Source organism: Dendrobates tinctorius, unplaced genomic scaffold, assembly GCF_039654945.1.
Source record: "Dendrobates tinctorius isolate UK_male_01 unplaced genomic scaffold, ASM3965494v1 ptg000120l, whole genome shotgun sequence".
In the NCBI taxonomy this organism is placed as follows: Eukaryota; Metazoa; Chordata; class Amphibia; order Anura; family Dendrobatidae; genus Dendrobates; species Dendrobates tinctorius.
The window spans coordinates 3736653-3758315 of NW_027361788.1; the positions used below are offsets into that span (position 1 = coordinate 3736653).

At 44.9% G+C, this 21663-nt stretch overlaps 1 protein-coding gene across 4 annotated transcripts in view; it reads right to left on the reverse strand.

Moving 5' to 3' along the window:
* Positions 1–21663, reverse strand: part of DENND1A (DENN domain containing 1A) — a 973091-nt gene that overhangs the window by 420909 nt on the left and 530519 nt on the right. For all 4 annotated transcript variants that reach the window (XM_073590695.1, XM_073590694.1, XM_073590697.1 and 1 more), the window contains exon 11: positions 11402–11447. In XM_073590695.1, the coding sequence (XP_073446796.1) occupies positions 11402–11447 (46 nt within the window). The remainder of the gene's footprint in view (positions 1–11401; positions 11448–21663) is intronic.

Below are 21663 nucleotides of genomic sequence, written 5' to 3' on the forward strand. Positions count from 1 at the left end.
CTAATGTAATCAGGTAAATAATTTGTTTTTGGTTGCATGCGATATTCAGATCCCTAAAATGGACCAAAACAGTGCATGCTGGGATTTTTTTTTCCAGTATCATCAGTCCATGTGGAAAATCACCCATGTAGGTAAGCACGTTAGTTACAAAAGGTCTGTGCACTGTCACTGTGCTGTCAGTCACACACACAAACAGCAGAAGGACCACATTTATCTGGATGAGCCATTTATCAGTTCAAGACCAGACCCCTCCCCTTCACTCATGACCAGGCACATTTTCATTTTTCCCAGTAAATGCAGTATTTAGAGCTATTACGTTTTTGTTTTTTTTTTCTTGTTTTGTTATTCAACTGTATCCTTTGAAATATGCAGACCTTTATGGGGAATGTCAACATCACAATAAAAATATATTTTTCACTATTACTGATTTCACCTGTAACTGGGAATGGCACTTTAGTCCCAGTTACAGGGTAAAATCAGTCTCCTCTCTGCAGAACTAATCACCGTTTGCTAAGACCCAGTTGCTTTATCACCTTCCCAACATGTCGTGATCAAATGATCGTTGAAACAAGTGGAGGAAACACCACTAGTATTCCTTGGATTAGATATGAAGTGCTCATTAAGCACTATTTATACAGCGGTCAGCTGGGCTGAGGCAATTATAAACCGTCTTTGCCTTCACTATAGGTAGTCTACCTGTATTTGACAGAGGCTCCCTGCTCCTTCTGCTGGATGATTTCCATGCAGATGATGACTCCTTGCACATCATGGCCTGACTCCTTAAAATGAGGTGTAGTTAAAGGGAACATGGGCGTACCCACCAGAAGCAGGGGTGCGCACATATCATGATGAGGCCACCTGTTTTTCCTGCCACTGACCATATAAATCTTTGGGCACAGCAGCTTTACAGGTGCTCACGCAAGCATCAGTGAGTCAGTGGCCGGGTGCCCTGCACATAGGGATTAAGAATCCCTGACGTTGAACATCAGGACGTTCTTTGTGGGCGGTGAGAGAGCGCTCTGCTGTCCCCGTCTCCCACCCCTGCTGCAGCACACCGCTGAACGTATCAGGTCAGGCATCCAGAGGAGTTCCTAGTACCTGCGCGCTCCTGAGGCAATTGCAGTTATTCTATTCAGTCAGTGACGTCACACCGGCTCTGGGTCAGTGAGTGCTGGCTGGGCTGATGTTTATACAGGGGCTGGGGGATGGCTGGGCTGATGTATACAGAGGGGCTGGGAGCTGGCTGTGGCTGGGCTGATGTATATACAGGGACTGGGGGCTGGCTGTGGCTGGGCTGATGTATATACAGGGGCTGGGGCCTGGCTGGGCTGATGTATATACAGGGGGTGGGGGCTGGCGGTGGCTGATGTATAAAAAAAAGGCTGGGGGGCTGGCTGTGGCTGATGTATATACAGGGGCTGGCTGTGGCTGGGCTGATGTATACACAGGGCCTGGCTGTGGCTGATGTATATACAGGGGCTGGGGGCTGGCTGTGGCTGGGCTGATGTATATACAGGTGGTGCTGGGATCAGTTGGCTGGGGCTGGACCTGGTGATGATGTACATACAGGTAGTGCTGGGCTCAGTGGGCTGGACCTGGTGATGAAATATATACAGGTGGTGCTGTGCTCAGTGGGCTGGGGTTGGTGATGATATATACAGGTGCTGCTGGGCTCAGTGGGCTGGGGCTGATGTATATACAGGTGCTGGGCTTAGTGGGCTGGGGCTGGTGATGAAATATATAGGTGGTGCTGGGCTCAGTGGGCTGGTGATGATGTATATACAGGTGCTGGGCTTAGTGGGCTGGTGATGATATATACAGGTGGTGCTGGGCTCAGTGGGCTGGGGATGATATATACAGGTGGTGCTGGGCTCAGCGGGCTGGGGCTGGTGATGATGTATATACAGTTACTGGTCTTAGTGGGCTGGGGCTGCTGAAGATATATACAGGTGGTGCTGGGCTCAGTGGGCTGGTGATGATATATACAAGTGGTGCTGGGCTCAGTGGGTTGGGGCTGGTGATGAGATATACAGGTGGTGCTGGGCTCAGCGGGCTGGTGATGATGTATATACAGTTGCTGATCTTAGTGGGCTGGGGCTGGTGATATATACAGGTGGTGCTGGGCTCAGTGGGCTGGGGCTGGTGATGATGTACATACAGGTGCTGGGCTTAGTTGGCTGGTGATGATGTATATACAGGTCTGGGCTTAGTGGGCTGGTGATGATGTATACACAGGTATGGGGCTCATTATACTGTATGGAGCAGTTTCATTCACCTTTTTCATTCTAAAACTTTACAACCTAAACGACCATGGATAGCCCCCCCTAGTATTGATCCTGGGTACACCCATAAAAGGGAACATGTCAACAGAAAAAAAACGCTATTAACCGGGAGATATGGGGTTAATCTGCAGGTCAACAGCGTTATTAACTTGCCCGGCAGCTGCACTTACCTAAACACTGCAAGGAGAAAATAAAATTTATTCCCCCTAGCAGCATTCTGGTTTTAGTCACGGAGCGGTGCTCAAGCTGGTTAAATCACCGCTCTGAGTAGACTGAGTGGCAGCTGTAACCATGCCCCTGATCCTGACTGACAGCCGGCTCCAATGCAGAACCAGTCAGTAAGGGCCGGGAACGCGGTTACACCAGCTGTTCTGTATAATCAGAGCAGTGACTAAACCAAAGTCAGCACTGCCCCCATGACAAAAACCAAAATGATGACCGGGGGAATAAAGTTCATTTTTTCCTTGCAGTGTTCAGCTAAGTGTGGCCACCGGGCAGGTTAATAACCTTATTAACGTACAGATTAATCCCATATCCCCGATAGGAAGAAAGTGTGGAGAAGATGTCAGGGACACATCTCTCCAACTAGTCTCATGTGGAGCTTGGTCACCGGCTGTCTTTAAAGTGTTTTTCTGGAGCTGATGACACTTGATGCCAGACTCTCAATCTGATGAATAACCTAAAGGGCCTGTCACACTAAGCGATATCGCTAGCAATATCGCTATAACGTCACTGGTTTTTGTGACGTAGCAGCAATATTGCTAGCAATATCGCTATATGTGATACTTACCTCCGACTGGCTCCCCTGCTGGTTATCGCTGATCGCGCGAGAACGTCCTGCGCCGTTTCTCGTCGTCAGCTTCCTGCTGGGCTTCCTGTGGCGCCGACGAACGATGTGTGGACACGGACAGGAGGACATCAGGATCGCCTCATCTGACAGGTAAGTAACGACCCCCGACCGCTGCTATGTCGCTGGTGAGATCTGCCTGTGTGGCAGCTCACTAGCGACCACTTAGCGATGCACCAGCGATCCTGACCGGGTCATATCGCTGGTGGTGATCGCTGGTACATCACTAAGTGTGACAGTACCTTTACCCAAGGATCGGTCATCATTATCAGAGTAATGGATAATCCCTTTAATACAGTGGTAGTTTAAAAAAAAACATTTTTAAGTGTGATGTCTCTTAATAGACTGATCATAAATACATTCTACCATTATCAATCGTTATCTCCTACTGCAGAGTGGGTTAGTAGTCATTTGGAGTGCACTTTGGATCTGAAAATGAATCACTAAAAGGTAAAATTGTGAGGGTAAATGATATAAAGCACTCTTTACTGGGTTTACCTCAGGTTTATCTAGTTTTCTTTTCAGAATTCTTCCATGTCCACACAATATCTTTAGTATCGCTGAGCAGCTACTCTCAGGTAGACTAATGCAATTGTCTACGGCTTCCCTTTCTGCAAAGATAACTCTGCAAATTAGACTTTACTTACCGGTAAATAGCAGATCAAAAAGCCCATTGAGATATTTTGTATTCCATAATGGAGAAAGCGAACTTATCTGGGAGCTAAATTGGTTGCTTTTTGAAGTACAGAGCGCTATCTATAAATGCCACCCAGAGAACATTCGGCTTTTCTCTTCCCGTCTCATCCACAAACAATAAATTTGAGAGGAACATCAGTTTATAAAACCATAGAATTCAATTCCTAAAACTCGGTTTCTTAGAAGATAAACGACCTGCAGTTAAGTGAATATTTTAGCGCTTAATGTTATTATGAAAGGGAGTATACACGTTACTGCTATGGAGCGAGGCGAAAGTAATTATTAGACTTGTAAGTGCGTGAGTCAGACAGTTAGAAACCATTTGATGGGTGGGCTGTCCACTGAAAGGGCAGCATGACAGAGTAAAGTGGTCTGTAATAAAAATTACCTTTCCTGTTCCAGGACTGCATATTTCAATGGTCCCTGTAAATTTAGGTAACTTGATTTAATTTGATAATGTGATACATAGACAATCTGCAAATCATTTTATTTAAAAATTATGTTGCGTTGCACAAAAAAAAAATGTCTTACAAGTGCCGACAACTAGAAGTGTTCGTTCTTTGTAACCAGCTGTGCTACGACTGTTGTAAAGTGCTTTTGTAGCAGCAAAGACACCGAGGCGGATTTCAAAAAGTGGGGGCGTGTCTTTGAGTATCTACAGGAAGTGGGAGCAAGTCTTTGAGTATCGACAGGAAGTGGGTGTGGGTCTTTGTCTCTACAGGAAATGAGGCAGCTGTTTGTCTCCCACAGGAAGTGGGGCAGGTCTTTGTCTCTCAACAGGAAATGGGGCGGATCCTTGCCTTTACAGGAAATGGGGCAGGTCTTTGTCTCTCTATAAAAAGTAGGGGTTGGTCTTTGTCTCTCAAAGAAGTGGGGTAGGTCTTTGTTTCTACAAGAAATGGGGCAGGTCTTTGTATCTTTAGAGGAAGTAGGGGTGGGTCTTTGTCTCTCTAAAGGAAGTAGGGGTGGATCTCTGTCTCTGTACAGGAAGTTGGGGTTGGGTTTTTGTCTCTACAGGAAGTGGGGCAAGTCTTTGTCTCTGCATAGAAGTTGGTGTTGGGCTTTTGTCACTACAGTAATTGGGGCTGGTCTTTGTCTCTGTACAGGATGTTGGGGTTTGGCTTTTGTCTCTCTACAGGAAGTGGGGCAGGTTTTGTCTCTTGACAGGAAGTTGTGCTTGGGTCTTTGTCTCACTACAGGAAGTCTGGGTGGATCTTGGACTCTCTACAGGAAGTTGGGGTTGGGTATTTATCTCTTTACAGAAAGTGGGGAAGGATCTTTGTCTCTCTACAGGAAGCAGGGGTGGGTTTTTTTGCTTTTCTGCTCCAGTTCTCCTCTCTGTTAAACTGCATACAAGCACACAAGGAGGTGGACTTCCAGTTCAGTACAGGAAACTCATTGGGCAATGGCATGAGCAATGCATGTTGGGAAGCTAGGTAAAAAGAAATCACAGCCACCAATAGTGCTGACAGAACTCCACAGAAAAAAGTGAATGACAAGATAAAGACCATGAAAATTAGCAGAGTTCCTTGACATCTTGGAATTGGTAGGTGCCCCAAAAGCAGTTATACCTTGTTAGGTGGGTAAATAGTAAGAAACCATGCTTTTACACATTTTTGTCTTAAAGGATAAGGGCACTTAAAGGAATTAACATACCATACCAACCTCAAGAACATCTGAAGGACTCGGCTCTCCAGAGGCATTGCATTTAAAGTACAAGATAATAAGGCATTGCACCAACAATCAAAAAAGGATTTTGAATGTAGATGCTCACATTAACTTTCAGTATTAGAGTCTATTGACTAATTAATGAAAAGCACCACGATTTAATTTGGTTGAAATTCCTTCAGTATCGAATTTTTGGGACTGTTCGATGCATGGACTTTCGGTAAACTCAGTTTTCTAGTGTAGAACCCCCACGATTTAATTTGGTTGAAATTCCTTCAGTATCAAATTTTTTGGCCTGTTCGATGCATAGACTTTCAGTAAACACAGTTTTCTAGTGTAGAACCCCTTGAAATGTGGGAAAATGTTTGTGAAACTTGAAGTTGCCCAAACATTTTAGGACCTTGGCATTTTTACACCAGTTGCAGCAACTCTGACCACGTGGGTGAGGCTTGGGAGGGACAGGGCATGGCGAGGCCTGTCCAACAAATTAAACAAAATTTACTCCAGTTTAGTGTCATAGATTACACCACACATGTACTCCAGTTACTGACTGAAGTAACATTTCTTGTGGAGGTGCAGAGAAATTGTAAGACGCATCGAATTCACGAAGAGGCATTCACCTCTTAATAAATTAGGCACATCTTGATATAGTGATTACTTCGCTAAGACTGTGTTAAACGCCAGTCTTAATAAATCGCGACCTATACGTAAATTTAACATCTTGTGAAGGTGCTATATGTATGAATCAAATAATTGAAAACAGCAACCATGTACCAGAGAATTGCATCACGGGCTGTATGTTGCCCTTGGACTACAAGTCCTGAACTCCTGCTTTAGTGCACAAGGAGAGGTGAGGGATCCCTAGGCAACAATATAGGCCGTGATTCATCACTCAGTCTTGATTAAGAGAAGGAGTAATTGAGTCGCTCCTGATTCATTAAGACAACTGTTAGACAAGTGGCGTGCAGCTCTGGACAAGGACATGAGCAAGATTTGTGGTGTAAGAAATGCTTCTCCTCGTCAAGAATTTGAATTTGCCATGCCCTCATCCCGTGAGAATGCCATGTGTTGCAAATTGTTAGAGAAGCCCAAATTTTGCAACGTTTCAAAGTTTCTACTAAAGAATTCTGGCATAAAAGCTTTGATGAATTGGGCCCAAAATGTGTACCTCATGATTGCCAATACCACACCATTTTCTTGATGCATTTTGCCCCCTCTGTATTCAGTTAATGTCCCTTAAATTGAACGTGAGCATGAATATCCCATCCGCTATAGACTGTGAACCTTCGTGGGCAGGGTCCTCTCTTCTTTTGTACTTGTGTGTGCCTTGTATTGCTCCTGTTTTTTGTACTTGTCTTTGTACGCCCCTTTTTCACATATAAAGCACCATGGAATAAATGGCGCTATAAAAATGACTAATAATAATAATAATATAGGCTTCCTCCAAGATAACATAGTAACATAGTTTTGAAGGCTGAAGGAAGACCTTATGTCCATCTAGTTCAGCCTATTTTTAGTGCAGCTGTTCTGCACTGTTGATCCTGGCGAAGGCAAAAAAAACCACAGAGTAGAAGCCAATTTTCTCCATAGGGAAAAAAATTCCTTCCCCTAAGCTGGGTCAACCATCTACCTATAATATTCTGTTATTCGTAATGCTACTAAGTACGTGTAAATTCGTGTAGAAATAGATTACCATCTAAGAGGCTTCCTAAAGTCCTCATACACTTTGCTTGGCCGATTGTTCAACTGGCAACTATCTCTCCCTATTTTACCATAAACAGGAGCGCTCACCCAGCTCTCTGACAGTGACACATCTACAGAGGACGAGTGAATCTGAAGTTCAAAATCGGACTTGCCGGATTCTTATCTCCTACGACAATCATCTGTCGGGGGCCCCCATACACATTAGCCGACATCGGTGGGTTCAATTGGCTTTAGTCTAATATGTATGGTGGCCTTTAATGTGTACTGAGTGCCCTCACCGATAATCATAGCCTGTAGAGACATAAAAAAAAAGATCACATCTTCTTCAAGTAATATGTTATGTATGCAAATAAAGAGTCTCAAACACGGGACTAGCCAGATCTTCCTCCAGGGAAGGATCCAGTCAAGGGGTGGCTCCTTTCGGAAACCACGATTACCACCATATTAAGTGGCCCTATAAGTCAATATCCAGTTCTTTACGAGTTTACAAATATGACAAGGGAAATACCAAGGCCAGGTATCCATCCACAGACAGCTGTTTCGGGGTGTTGCCCCTCATCAGTGTGGAGTAGGATTCTGGATAGGTGGCCTTGATATTTCCCTTGTCATATCTGTAAACTCGTAAAGAGCTGGATATTGACTTAAAGGGCCACTTAATATGGTGGTAATGGTGGTTTCCGAAAGGAGCCACCCCTTGGCTGGGTCCTTCCCTGGAGGAAGATCTGACTAGTCCCGTGTTTGAGACTCTTAAATGAGGCTCCACGGACTTTATTTGCATATTTGTATTTCCCAGGGAGCATTGCACCTAGGATTTCACTGATTGAGCGCCTTTGCCGGCTGCCGCAGCGTTTTCTTTGACTGGTCTCCCTGAGGTCAGTGATTGTTTTTTTAATATGTTATGTATGCCAGGGAGTTAGAGCAGCCATCTTTGTCCTGAATGGCTCTTTTCGGCAGGTGAAAAGTGACACCATGGATGGTGTTTAGCCATTATGATCTTCCAATTGTTTTTCCTTTGTGCTTTTCGAATAGTAAGGAAGAGAGAGAGACCCGAGAGGGCAAGATCCTCATAATGAGCCTAATAATTTCTATCTGTGCAGAAATTTCATTGGCCTTTATTAACTCATAAATAGCAGACAGCTTTTTGCGGGATGAATGCTATGGCACCCTACTGTGATCAAACACAGTAAATAACCAAGCCTTGCTTCTGCAGTGCACGTAAACTGAGCCACGTCTTGGTCCTAATATCTGACAGAGAACAAGCAGAGTACGCTCAAGGCTTTTCATCAAATTCCCCTAGACGCAGAACAAGTAATATAATCTGGCCTTAGTGACAGAGCTGATGTGCTGCTGACGGATTAGCTCCTGACTTATAAAGGAATCGTACAATACTCTCTCTGCACTAATCAATTGTGTCAGTTTCAGTATGCCTGGTACTATAAAAATAAAATAATGACTTCTCCCTCGTAGAGCCTGCTACAGCTTTACGTATTTTCGCAATTCCCTCATCTGTTCAGCAAAGTGTATTGAAAATGCTCTATAATGTATGGGAGAGATACTTGAAAAAAAAAATTTAAGGCCAGCCGCAACCTTCTAGGAACTCCACATCTCAAAAATAAATGGAGAATTTTTACATTTGTCTAGTCTCAATGAATTGGTGGGATAATGACAACTTGATTTGAGCAGATTTTGACATCAGGGCAGAAGAAGGGCAAACTGCAGATGACTGCAAATACATGGAGAAATAAAGGAAACTGTTAAAACAGCACTCAAGAATTTTTTTCTGCCTATAGACCATTTACACAGAGTAAAGCTCTTGATTTATGTCTGTTTTAGTTGATATTCAATTTTTCGTTTGCCTACTCACTTTTCTACTTTTTTCACCTTTCTGACCACAACAATTTTTCCAGTTCTGACCAATGTAACTTTATGAATAACTATGGAAAGCTTCAACGGACCCCACTGATTCTAAAAATGTGTTTTTGTGATATATTGAACCTCATGATAGTGTTAACATTTGTGTTTATTTATAAAAATATCGAACATTAGACAAAAAATTTGAACATTTTCAAACTTTTAATTTTTATGCCCTTAAACAAGATTGATATGCAACACAAAATCATTATTCAATAACTTTTCCCACAAGTCTACTTTACATCAGTGTCATTTTTGAATCATAATTTTTTTTTGATAGGAAGTAAGAAGGGTTAAAAGTAGATCAGCAATTTTTCATTTTTTTTAACAAAATTTACAAACCCAATTTTTTTTTTTAAATGGACCAAATTTGCTTTAAAGTGACTTTTAGGGGCTTATATGCCAGAAAATACCCAAAAGTGACACCCCTCAAAGTGCTCAAACCCACATTCAAGAAGTGTATTAATACTTCAGGTGCTTCACAGGAATTAAAGCAATGAGAAAGAAAAAAAAAGAAAATTTGAATTTTTTCACAAAAAAATTACTTCAGGTCCAATTTTTTTTTTATTTTACCAAGGGTAACAGGAGAAATTGGACTGCAAAAGTTATTGTGCAATCTGTCCTGAGTACGCTGATTCCCCTTATGCGGGGGGAACCACTGTTTCGGCGTATGGCAGAGCACGGAAGGGAAGGAGCACCGTTTGACTTTTTCAACGCAAAATTGGCTGGAATTGAGATCGGACGCCATGTCACGTTTGTAGAGCCCCTGATGTGCCTGAACAGTGGAAACCCCACAATTCTAACTCCAACCCTGACCCCAACACACCCCTATCCCTAATCCCAACCCTAACCCCAACGGGAAAATGGAAATAAATGCATTTTTTTTTATTTTATTATTTTTCCCTAACTAAGGGGGTGATAAAGGGGGGTTTGATTTACTATTTATAGTGGGTTTTTATGATTGGCAGCTGTCACACGTTAAAAGACGTTTTTTATTTTAAAAAATAGCTTTTGCATCACCACATTTTGAGAGCTATAATTTTTCCATATTTTGGCCCACAGAGACATGTGAGGTCTGACATTATATTTTTTTATTGCTTTTTATTCTGATTTTTGGGACGCAGAATGAAAAAAAAACAGCAATTCAAGAATTTCATTTTTTTTTTTTGGGGGGGGGGGGGGCGCGTTTACACCGTTCCGCGTATGGTAAAATTGATAAAGCGGTTTTATTCTTTGGGTCAGTACGATTACAGCGATACCTCATTTATATCTTTTTTTGTTTTTTATATAAAAAAATATTTTTGCATCACTTTATTCTGCAAGCTAGAACTTTTTTATTTTTTCACTGATGACGCTGTATGGCAGCTCTTTTTTTTGCGGGACAAGATGACATTTTCAGCGGTACTATGTTTATTTATATCTGTCTTTTTGATTACGTGCTATTCCACTTTTTGTTCGGCGGTATGATGATAAAGCATTGAGGTTTTTTTTTGCCTAGGTTTTTTTTTTTAAGGGGTTCACTAAAGGGGTTAACTAGTGGGACAGTTTTATAGGGCGGATCGTTACGGCGATACTAAATGTGTATTTTTATAATTTTTTTTATTTACATAAAGAAAAGAACTTATTGGGAAATTTTTTTCTTCCTTTATCTAGGAATTTCTTAAAAAGTATTTTTACAAATGTGTTGTTTTTTTTTTTTTTTTACATTGTCCGAGTATGGGACATCACTATAAAGTGTCAGATCAGCGATCTGACAGGCAGTGCAGGAGGCTTGCCGGTGCCTGCTCTCAGCAGGCACTGAGAAGCCACCTCCGTGCAGGACCTGGAAGGACCCCGTGTCCATCTTGGATCCGGGGTCCTGCAGGGAGGAGGCCCTCAGAACAACGCAAGCACATCGCTTGAGCTTGTGCACCATTTTGTGTGCGTTCTTAAACAGGGGCTGAGCTTGTGCATCACTCTGTGTGCGTTCGTAAGCAGGGGCTGAGCTTGTGCACCACTTTGTGTGCGTTCTTAAGCAGGGGCTGAGCTTGTGCATCACTCTGTGTGCGTTCGTAAGCAGGGGCTGAGCTTGTGTACCACTTTGTGTACATTCTTAAGCAGGGGCTGAGCTTGTGCACCACTCTGCGTGCATTCTTAAGCAGGGACTGAGCAGGCTCTATGTCAGCTTTTTTACAGACTTATAATAGGTCGTTTTTGGCAGATTGCAGCTAAATTTTCTAAGCAAATACTTCCCAGTGACAGAAGAACTGGAAAGACACTTTACTCTTTAATCTTACAAAGAAAAATAACTTACTTCCATTAGGCTTGAGTGTATTCCTATGAGGTAGGGCATCGGTGCACTAGAAAAGATAAAGGAACAAGGAATCAATATTCAGCACTGAAAAAACCAATCCATGCACATATGTCATGTAAATCTACGTTTTCCTCCTACTATCAAAAGAAATTCAATTCTTCAATTAGAAGCTAATTTAGGACACTTGACAGTCATCAAATACTATAAGATACAAGATATGCAGACCACTGACAGAATAAAATATTTGTTTTGCAATTTTTCTTCTTTTAATTTCCGACTCCATCTTATACAGTTTGGATAAAGTCCTGATTGACAACTCTCGTAAAAAAAATACAGCGGATGGGACCTAAACAGACCATTCTAGTACATGGAAAACTGCAGAAAATTGTCCAATGTTGATTCAAGAACGGGATCAAAATCGTCAATGCAAGTCGAGTCAGTAAAAAAAATAGGACAGCACTTTGACGCCATCCGTTTGTCACGGACCGCCAGATAAGGTAGAGAAACCCTTTTTTATAACTCATCAGAAAAAAAACTGATGAAACTTGGACCAAACTCAGACGAAAATCGGAACAAAGCCCAACAAGACCACTGATGAAACAAGGACCGTTTATCTCCTACGGATGTCTGAATGAGCCCTTAGTCATATCGGCAGAGCTCCCCTGACATGTTTGCCATAATACTTCCGTATTCATAGTACGGTGTCGAAGGTGCCATGGGCTACACAGAAGTATTGAAATGCATTATAAGAACAGGGGGTCAGGTATTCACATTCCTTACTGGGGGGAAAAGAATGTTTAGTAGAAAAAAAAATCAAAGTAAAAAAAAAACTTACAGAAAACAAAACAAATTTACACATAAAACATATGTATAAAGGTGTTATACAGCTCTGGCAAAAATTAAGAGATGACCACATCAAAACCCTGTCATGGCCAGCCCATTCTCCAGACCTGAACCCCTTTGAAAACCTCTGGAATGTAATCAAGAGGATGATGGATAGTCACAAGCCATCGAAAAGAAGAACTGCTTACATTTTTGCGCCAGAAGCAGTGTGAAAGACTGGTGGAAAGCATGCCAAGACGCATAAAAGCTGTGACTAAAAATCATGGTAATTCCACAAAATATTCATTTCTGAACTCTTCATGAGTTAAAACCTTAGCATTGTTGTTTCTAAATGATTATGAACTTGTTTTCTTTGCATTATTTGAGGTCTGAAGGCACTGGCTTTTTAAAAAATTTTGACCATTTTTCTTAGTCAGAAAAAAATACAAAATTTATTGCTTGGAAATTCGGAGACATGTTATCAGAAGTTTGCAGACTAAAAGAACAATTTAGATTTTATTCAAAAATATACCTATAAAGAGAAAAATCAGACAAACTGAACATTTGAAAGTGGTCTCTTAATTTTTACCAGAGCTGTATATCCAACATATTGAAAGCTAACTTAATAACTTAATACTGTTTCATCACCAGAAAATGAAAACATTCTAGATCCTGAAAAATAATTAAAAAAAAAGATACAAAAATAAATCTCTTTAAAAGTATGGAAAAAAAAATAAAAAAATGATGGTGCCATTTAATCAAGATTGGTATTTTGAACATCAATCTTGCAGAGTCCAGTGGAGTAAGATGCTCTAAATTCAACAAAGGGAATCTTTTCTTAGGATCATCCCTCCTAACCCATTTATATGGGCATGGAGGTCATAGGAAGCTGAATAAAATGATACCTTGATATCTGCGATCTGATGTTTTATTCCAGAGAAATCCACATTTTTCTTAATATGTAAATGAGCTGTTGTGACGACCAGACAGGTAACGTCCAAGAGTGGACCCTCTGGGTCGCGGACCTGGAGCTCCCGGGGGCGAGCGCGCCAAGTGGAGCCGACCCCTATACAGGGACCGTTAGGGGCAGACCCTCGGAAGACAGATACCGTGACAGCTAGAACCAAGAGGGACGGCTCAAAGGACCAGAGAGGAAATGACGGATCCAGAGCACAAGACGAATCAGAGATACAGTACGGGTCAGGCACACGAGAACGGAGTACAGGAATATGGAACTGAGTGCGAAGTGCAGGACTGAGTAGGCGACGGAGGACGGAGTACAGGACTGAGCATGGGGTGCTGGACCGAGAAAGGAGTACAGGAGTACAGGACTGAGTGTGAAGTGCAGGACTGAGTAGGCAGTGCAGGACGGAGGACGGAGTACCGGACGGAGTACCGGACGGAGTACAGGACGGAGTACAGGACTGAACAAGGAGTACAAGACGGAGTATAGAACTGAACAAGAGAACAGGACTGAGGCAAGGCAGAAATACAGAGTGTTGCAGGGAAGAACCCCTACAACTTGGCCAGAGTACCGCAAGGTACAACACACGATAATCAGGCGTCTCCACCATTTTGGAGACGCCTGATATAGCATGCGCTGCAGACTGATTTGGCGGCCAGATCTGTGGGCGGGCGCTGCAGGGTTAAGGAACCTGCAGAGCATGCGCCCGCGACCTAGAGTGAGCGCACGTGACCACCACACGTCGGGAGGATGGGGAATAGGAGGAGGCGGGCACAGGATGGCGAGCTGAGGGCCTGTGAGTACGGACCTCGGCGGGCCCGCCGCTGCTGGGATGGTGGCGGTCACAGCCGCCGTCGTGACAGTACCCCCCCTTTACGTCTCCCCCTCCTGAGGTTGAACAAAAACTTTCTTAAAAGAAGAGGAGCATTAACATTTTCTATAGGTTCCGAAGACCTCTCCTCAGGACCAAAACCTTTCCAATCAATAGGGAAGAAGGGTCGCACCTCAAACTCTTTTCATGGCTGAAATATCCCTTACCTCAAAGATGTTATCGGCCCCTACTGGCTGAGGGGAAGGAGGTGGTACCGGGCGATACCGATTAAGAACAACAGGTTTAAGGAGCGAGACATGGAAGGCGCTAGGGACCCGGAGTGAAGCCGGCAACCTCAATTTATAAGCCACGTTGTTAATGCTTCCAAGAACCTCAAACGGACCGATGTACTGTGGACCCAGTTTGTAAGAGGGCATCTTTAGGCGGATATGCTTAGTTGACAGCCAAACTTTGTCGCCAGGTTGGTATGGCGGAAGGTCCTTGCGTCTCTTGTCAGCATGTCTCTTAATCCGGATACTGGATTTTTCGAGTGTCTCTCTGGTCTCCCTCCAGACTTGAGAAAACTCGGAAGAAAGCGCATCCGCTGCGGGAACACTAGAAGGCGTAGAGAGAGGCAGTGGAACACCAGGATTCTGGCCAGGAACAACGAAGAACGGCGTTTCAGTGGTGGACTCATTAGGGTGGTTGTTATGGGCGAACTCCGCCCATGGTAGGAGAGACACCCAGTTGTCTTGAAGGGCGTTAGAAAAGTGACGCAGGTAGGCTGCCAATACCTGGCTGACCCGTTCCACTTGCCCATTGGACTGAGGGTGATAGGCAGAGGAGTAGTCCAGAGATATACCCATGAGTTTGCTGAGAGCCCTCCAGAATCGGAAGGTGAACTGGACCCCTCAATCAGAGACAATTCGTTGAGGGAGTCCATGAAGCCTGAAGATCTGGTGGATGAAGACCTTGGCCAATTCAGGGGCCGTGGGTAATCCAGGCACTGGGATACAATGGGCCATTTTGGAGAAGCGATCGACCACTACTAGGATATTAGTACACCCGGAAGAGCGAGGTAGATCGGTAATAAAGTCCATACCAATCTGTCGCCAAGGAGCCTCAGGAGGAGGCAGAGGGTGAAGCAGGCCGGACGGTAGATTTCTTGGTACTTTGTTCAGAGCACAGGTTGTGCAGGAAGCTACGAAATCTGTCACATCTTGGCGAAGAGAAGGCCACCAATAGTAGCGCGAGAGGAGGCAGAGGGTTTTCTTGACCCCGACGTGGCATGCAATCTTGGAAAAATTCCCCCAGTCTAGGACTTCCGACCTCTTATTCTGTGGGACGAAGGTCTTGCCCGGCGGAATGGGGGAGAGCGTCACGGGTGCCACGGTAACAACTTTGGCAGGCTCAATGATAGAAGAAACCTCTTAAGTCTCAGGTGACTGCAAAGACCTGGATAGGGCATCTGCCTTGATGTTTCTGTCCCCAGGTCGAAAATGGAGTTTGAAGTCGAAACGGGAGAAATATAGCGACCACCTGGCCTGCCTGGAGTTGAGTCTCTGCACAGACTGAAGGTACGCCAAATTCTTGTGGTCCGTGAAGATTATGAATGGATGGATCGCCCCCTCCAGAGCCATCTAAATGGCCAGTAATTCCCGATCTCCAATTGAATAGTTGCATTCTGTGGGGGAGAATGATTTAGAAAAGAACCCACAAGGCACCAAATGGCCAGAAGATGTCCGCTGGGAAAGGACCGCTCCAGTAGAGGACGCATCCACCTCTAGGATGAAGGGCCTATTGACTAACGGCCGGTGTAAAATCGGGGCGGCAGCAAAGGACCGTTTCAAGGCAAGAAAGGCCTCTTCAGCCTCTTGAGTCCAGACATTTGCTTTGGTCCCTTTTCGGGTCAGAGCGGAGATGGGCTTAGTCACAGAAGAGAAGTGGGGAACGAACTGCCTGTTATAGTTTGCGAAACCCAGGAACCGTTGGATGGCTTTTACTCCAACCAGGCGTGGCCATTTGAGTACAGCAGAAAACTTTTCGGGGTCCATCTTCACCCCGGAGTCAGTGATAATATACCCTAGGAAGGGCAATGAGGTTTGCTCGAACAGGCATTTCTCTAGTTTAGCATAGAGTCGGTTTTCCCGTAGGCGTTGCAGAACCAGCCGAACACTCCTCCTGTGGGTGGATAAGTCAGGCGAAAAGACGAGAATGTCATCTAGATATACGACGACACATGAGTACAGCAGGTCTCATTAAAAATCTCATTAACAAACTCCTGGAAAACCGCCGGGGCATTGCAGAGGCCAAATGGCATAACCAAATACTCGCAATGGCCTTCCCGAGTATTGAAGGCTGTCTTCCACTCATCCCCGGCACGGATTCGGATCAAGTTATAGGCTCCCCGCAGATCCAATTTGGTAAAGATCAAAGCCCCTCTCAAGCGGTCAAAGAGTTCCAGGATTAGTGGGAGAGGATATCTATTTTTGACAGTGATACTGTTCAAGCCTCGGTAGTCAATACATGGCCGGAGGGATCCGTCTTTCTTCCGGACGAAAAAGAACCCTGCTCCAGCAGGGGAGGATGGCTTCTGAATAAAGCTCCGAGCCAAGTTTTCCCGGATGTATTCAGACATAGCCGTGGTCTCTGCCGGAGACAGTGGATAAGTTCTTCCCCTGGGGGGGAATAGCTCCTGGACTCAGCTCAATTGGGCAATCGTAGGATCGATGCGGCGGCAGGGTCTCGTCTCTTTTTTGCTGAAGACATCGGCGTACAAGTAATAAGCCGTAGGAAGCCCAGGAAGATCGGTAGGAGCGTGCTGCGGACCAGGACGAGATACTGACAACAGAATGTTCATGGCAGGAGTGTCCCCAGCGGAGGATCTCCCCAGAACGCCAGTCCAGAACGGACTCATGTAGGCGTAGCCATGGTAGGCCGAAGAACCGAAGAGCACAGCGTGGGACAGATTAGGCAGAACATAAAAGGTGATCTTTTCTCGGTGAAGAGCTCCAACATGTATCTCCACCTCGACAGTGACCATGGTAATGGGTTCAGGAAGTGGTTTGCCATCCACAGAGGCGATGATGCGTGGATTCTCTAGAGTAACCACTGGAATCCGGAACTGGTCCACTTCCTTGAGCCGGATGAAGTTACCAGCCGCACCGAGTCCAAATACGCCTCCACAGATCTACGCTTCCGACCGAAAACAATTAAAGCCGAAATGGTAAGTGGCAGAGAGGAATCGGTGTCACCTAGGAAGGCCTCTCTTACCTGGCCTAGGTGGAGGCATTTCCCGGCCTCACTGGGCAAGTGCGCACAAAATGATTGGCCACGCCACAATAAAGGCATTGCCCCTGCGATCTTCTCTCCCTGCGTTCCTGCTCGGACAACTTTACTCGGTCCACTTGCATGGGCTCGGGAGTGGAACTACTAGAAGATGCTGGGGAGCTGGGAATAGGTGCTTGATATAGCCTAAAAGATTTCTTCTCCCTAACTGACTCCCGGGAGCGTTCCTGAAACCGTAAATCTATATAGGTGGCTAGAGATATCAGATCCTCCAGGGTGGTAGGAGTGTCTCGGCCGGCAAGCTCATCTTTTATTTTGCCGGAGAGTCCCCTCCAAAAGGCCCCGACCAAGGCCTCATTATTCCACCCTAGTTCAGAGGACTGTGTCCGGAAGCAGATGGCATACTGTCCTAGGGTGAGAGAACCCTGGCGAAGATTGAAAAGAGCCTCAGTGGTGGAGGCTACACGTCCAGGCTCGTCAAAGACCTTGCGGAAAGTATCTAGGAAGTTCTGTATGCTAGATACCACCGGGTCATCTCTCTCTTACAGGGGATTTACCCAAGCTAAGGCCTCCCCCTTTAGATGGGACACAATAAAGGCTACTTTGGCTCGATCAGAGGGGTATTGCTGAGGCAGGAGCTCAAAGTGCAACCGGCACTGGTTTAGAAACCCCCGACACAACTTGGGGTCGCCGCTAAACCTGGGAGGTTTCCCCAAGCGTGGTGGCGGAAGGGATACGGGATCCCGAGGTAGAGCTGAAGCGGCAGCAGAGGACTGTAGGGGCAGAAGTCGATTGTCCACGGACGCCATGTAGCTCAGAATGTGGGACTGGGCGTCACGCTGCTGCGCGAGCTCCTGCTGGAGTCCCGCTAGCAACGGGGTGCTTCCTGGATCAGCAGTTTGTAAGGCGGAGAGGCGTGTGTCCATAGATTTCATAAAGGACATTATTCTGGTCTGGTTCTCACGCAAAAAGAGCAATTCTTTCTGCGTGACCGCCGAGGCGCTAGCAGAGTCCATGGCCTGATTATGCTGTGACGACCAGACAGGTAACGTCCAAGAGTGGACCCGCTGGGTCGCGGACCTGGAGTTCCCGGGGGCGAGCGCGCCAGGTGGAGCCGACCCCTATACAGGGACCGTTGGGGGCAGACCCTCGGAAGACAGATACCGCGACAGCTGGAACCAAGAGGAGCGGTTCAAAGGACCAAAGAGGAAAAGGCAGATCCAGAGCACAAGACGAATCAGAGATACAGGACGGGTCAGGCACACGAGAACGGAGTACAGGACGGAGTACAGGAAAACGGGACTGAGTGCGAAGTGCAGGACTGAGTAGGCAGTGCAGGACGGCGGACGGAGTACAGGACTGAGCATGGGGTGCTGGACCAAAAACGGAGTACAGGACGGAGTACAGGAGTACAGGACTGAGTGTGAAGTGCAGGACTGAGTAGGCAGTGCAGGACGGAGGACGGAGTACCGGACGGAGTACAGGACTGAACAAGGAGTACAAGACGGAGTATAGAACTGAACAAGAGTACAGGACTGAGGCAAGGCAGAAATACAGAGAGAGTTGCAGGGAAGAACCCCTACAACTTGGCCAGAGTACCGCAAGGTACAACACACGATAATCAGGCGTCACCACCATCATGGAGACGCCTGATATAGCATGCGCTGTAGATTGATTGGGCGGCCAGACCTGTGGGCGGGCGCTGCAGGGTTAAGGAACCTGCAGAGCGCGCGCCCGCGACCTAGAGCGAGCGCACGTAACCACCACGCGCCGGGAGAAGAGGAGGCGGGCACAGGACGGCGAGCTGAGGGCCGGTGAGTACGGACGGCGGCGGTCACAGCCGCCATCATGACAGCTGTTAAGATCTATGGGCCGGACATAGATCTCCCTGAGAATCTATCTCCAGAGTTTATTGTAAATGAAAGGAGGCGTTACCAGTGTGAGACATGTAGATCAGTCTGGAGGAGGCACTCCTGATGAAGAGTTAACGAAACGTGCGTTGGAGCGGTGGGAATGCTGGTGACAGTTACATGTACTGTAAGTTTAAATATCATTACTCTAGTTCCCCTTTTGTTGCATATATGTGTTGGAAAGCTCTAACCAATTAATCACAGTATAATTAGGGGACTATGTTATACTAATGCTGCACTTTGCATGTCCTTTCACCTTCTGCATATGCCTATGTTTCCCTGCATGTATGCTTAGCAGCCTCCGTTTTCATATTTTTTTTGTCTATGTACGAGTATGTATCAAGTCAATAAAGTATTTTTAACAGGTAAATATACTCAAGAAGTGTTCTTCCAACTTTGTTTTGTTGCAATATGTCAGTAATTACATGTCTCACACTGGTAATTCCTTCTTTCATGTAAAATAATCTCTGGAGGCAGATTGTCAGTGAGATCTATATCCATCCCATAGATCTAAACAGCTAATTCACAAATTAAGAAAACTGTGGATTGCTCTACAATAAAACATCGGATCAAAGATGTCAAGACATCATTTTAGTCCACTTTCTATGACCTGTGCGGCCATAAAGACTAAAGACGGGCTAGGAGGGTTGATCTTACTAACAGTTGATCTTTAATAGGCATTTGGCACATCTGGAGTACAATTTCTGCTTTTCTACTTATATGTATTACAGCAAATTTGTCAGGACAGGATAAATTGTGCCCCTCACAATCAGATCCAAACGATTTATAAAAACACAAAAAACTGACAGAATGGATGTAAAACAGGCAAAGGACGCAAAAGTGTTGAGTAAGCATGTGCCAAAAATTTTGTGACATCTGCAACAGTTTTATGCCAACTTTCAGGAACAAACTATTGCATGAAGGGAGCTTTATAAATTTGCCTTTGCTATAATTGTTACGATCCCCCTCCCCCCCCAAAGTATATTTAATTTGTCATTTGTACCAGATGGCTTAAAAATAAAATGCAAAAACAAACATAAGAAAACAATGTCATAATTCACGTGATTAGATGATTTTTGTAAGACGTGTATGATCATGGCTGTGGTCATCTGAATTAGTAGAAACAGGCATTCTTCAATCTCCTCTTCATTTTACTCTGACTGATGATGTTGGTGATGATTATTAATAAATCAAAAAATGTCTAAAGTTTTCCTTGTAATAAGCAAAATAGGGCGCACTAACTGTGCCAATAACAAAACATGTCCCCTGACGAAGCCGCACGGGTTGTGGCGATACGCGTGGGGTACGGTCCAGGGTTGGGCACCCACTGTGGTTTATTTTACTATAGCTTTACCGCCTTTTGTGCTCTTGAGAATTGTCTGATGTGGCATTTGGAAATATTGGGTGGTTGATTCTGGCCATTCTGCTATATGGCCTATTGTGGCCTATATGCCTTTAATAGAGAGCATGTATGACTATGTGGATTGAAGTATTTCATGCAGTCACTACATAATATTAGGGCCTTGTGGTCCCCATGAGCCTAGTTTGAGGGTGGTTGCTGTGATATGATCTCAATTGGTTGGATTACATGTGTATTATTACATTAAGATATATATGCTATATATGTTATATTCAGCCATTACGTTACTGTGGGATGCCTACCTTGTTTTATGATGTTTTTAATATCCTTTTTGCATCAATAAATATTTTCTCTCTCATTGAGTTTAGTGTGCGCTTCTTGCAGTGGTGCTTTTCTTTTTCTCTCCTAAAGTTTTCCTTGGGCGCAAATCTAAAGTTTTGTCTCTAGCATTCAATTTCCCTTCCATTTGCAGCAACCGTCAGTGTAATGTGTGGAATATCCCCATGGAATAAATATATACATTACCAAAAGTGGCCGAAAGACAAAAAAAAATCAAATGATGGGGTGGCTTTCATTAGCTGCTCCTTTGTCAATGGTGACAGCGATTCCACCGGAAAACAAACATTTCCCACGAGGCCAAAAGGTTATCGCGTAGAGTGATCTGCACGGAAAATCTTCAAAAGAACGTCATGTAACCACATCGGGTAACAATAAGGAAACAATTCAGGATCTGATGGAGCACACTTCTTACAATGTATGGCGAGCGCGGAATCAGATAAACGTAACACCTTCCACACATGTGAAGGATCGCTCAAGATACTTTGTACAACACGAGGGTTCACACCGAAGGAGACTAGCCATTGCGCTCTGTGATCACCTGTCTAAAGCTGGACTGGGACATATTATTTACACCGTTACACACAGGACATACAGTATATTTCTTAAAGAAGTTGTCAGGGTTAGAGAACAGCTCATACCCAACTATTACCCCATATGCCACCGCTACAGGGCAGTGGGAAGAGCAAGGCTATGTGCCAGAATTGGCACATCTTAGAGATGCGCTTTTTCTGGGGCGGCCGAGAGCTGATGTTTTTAGCCGGGGGGGAG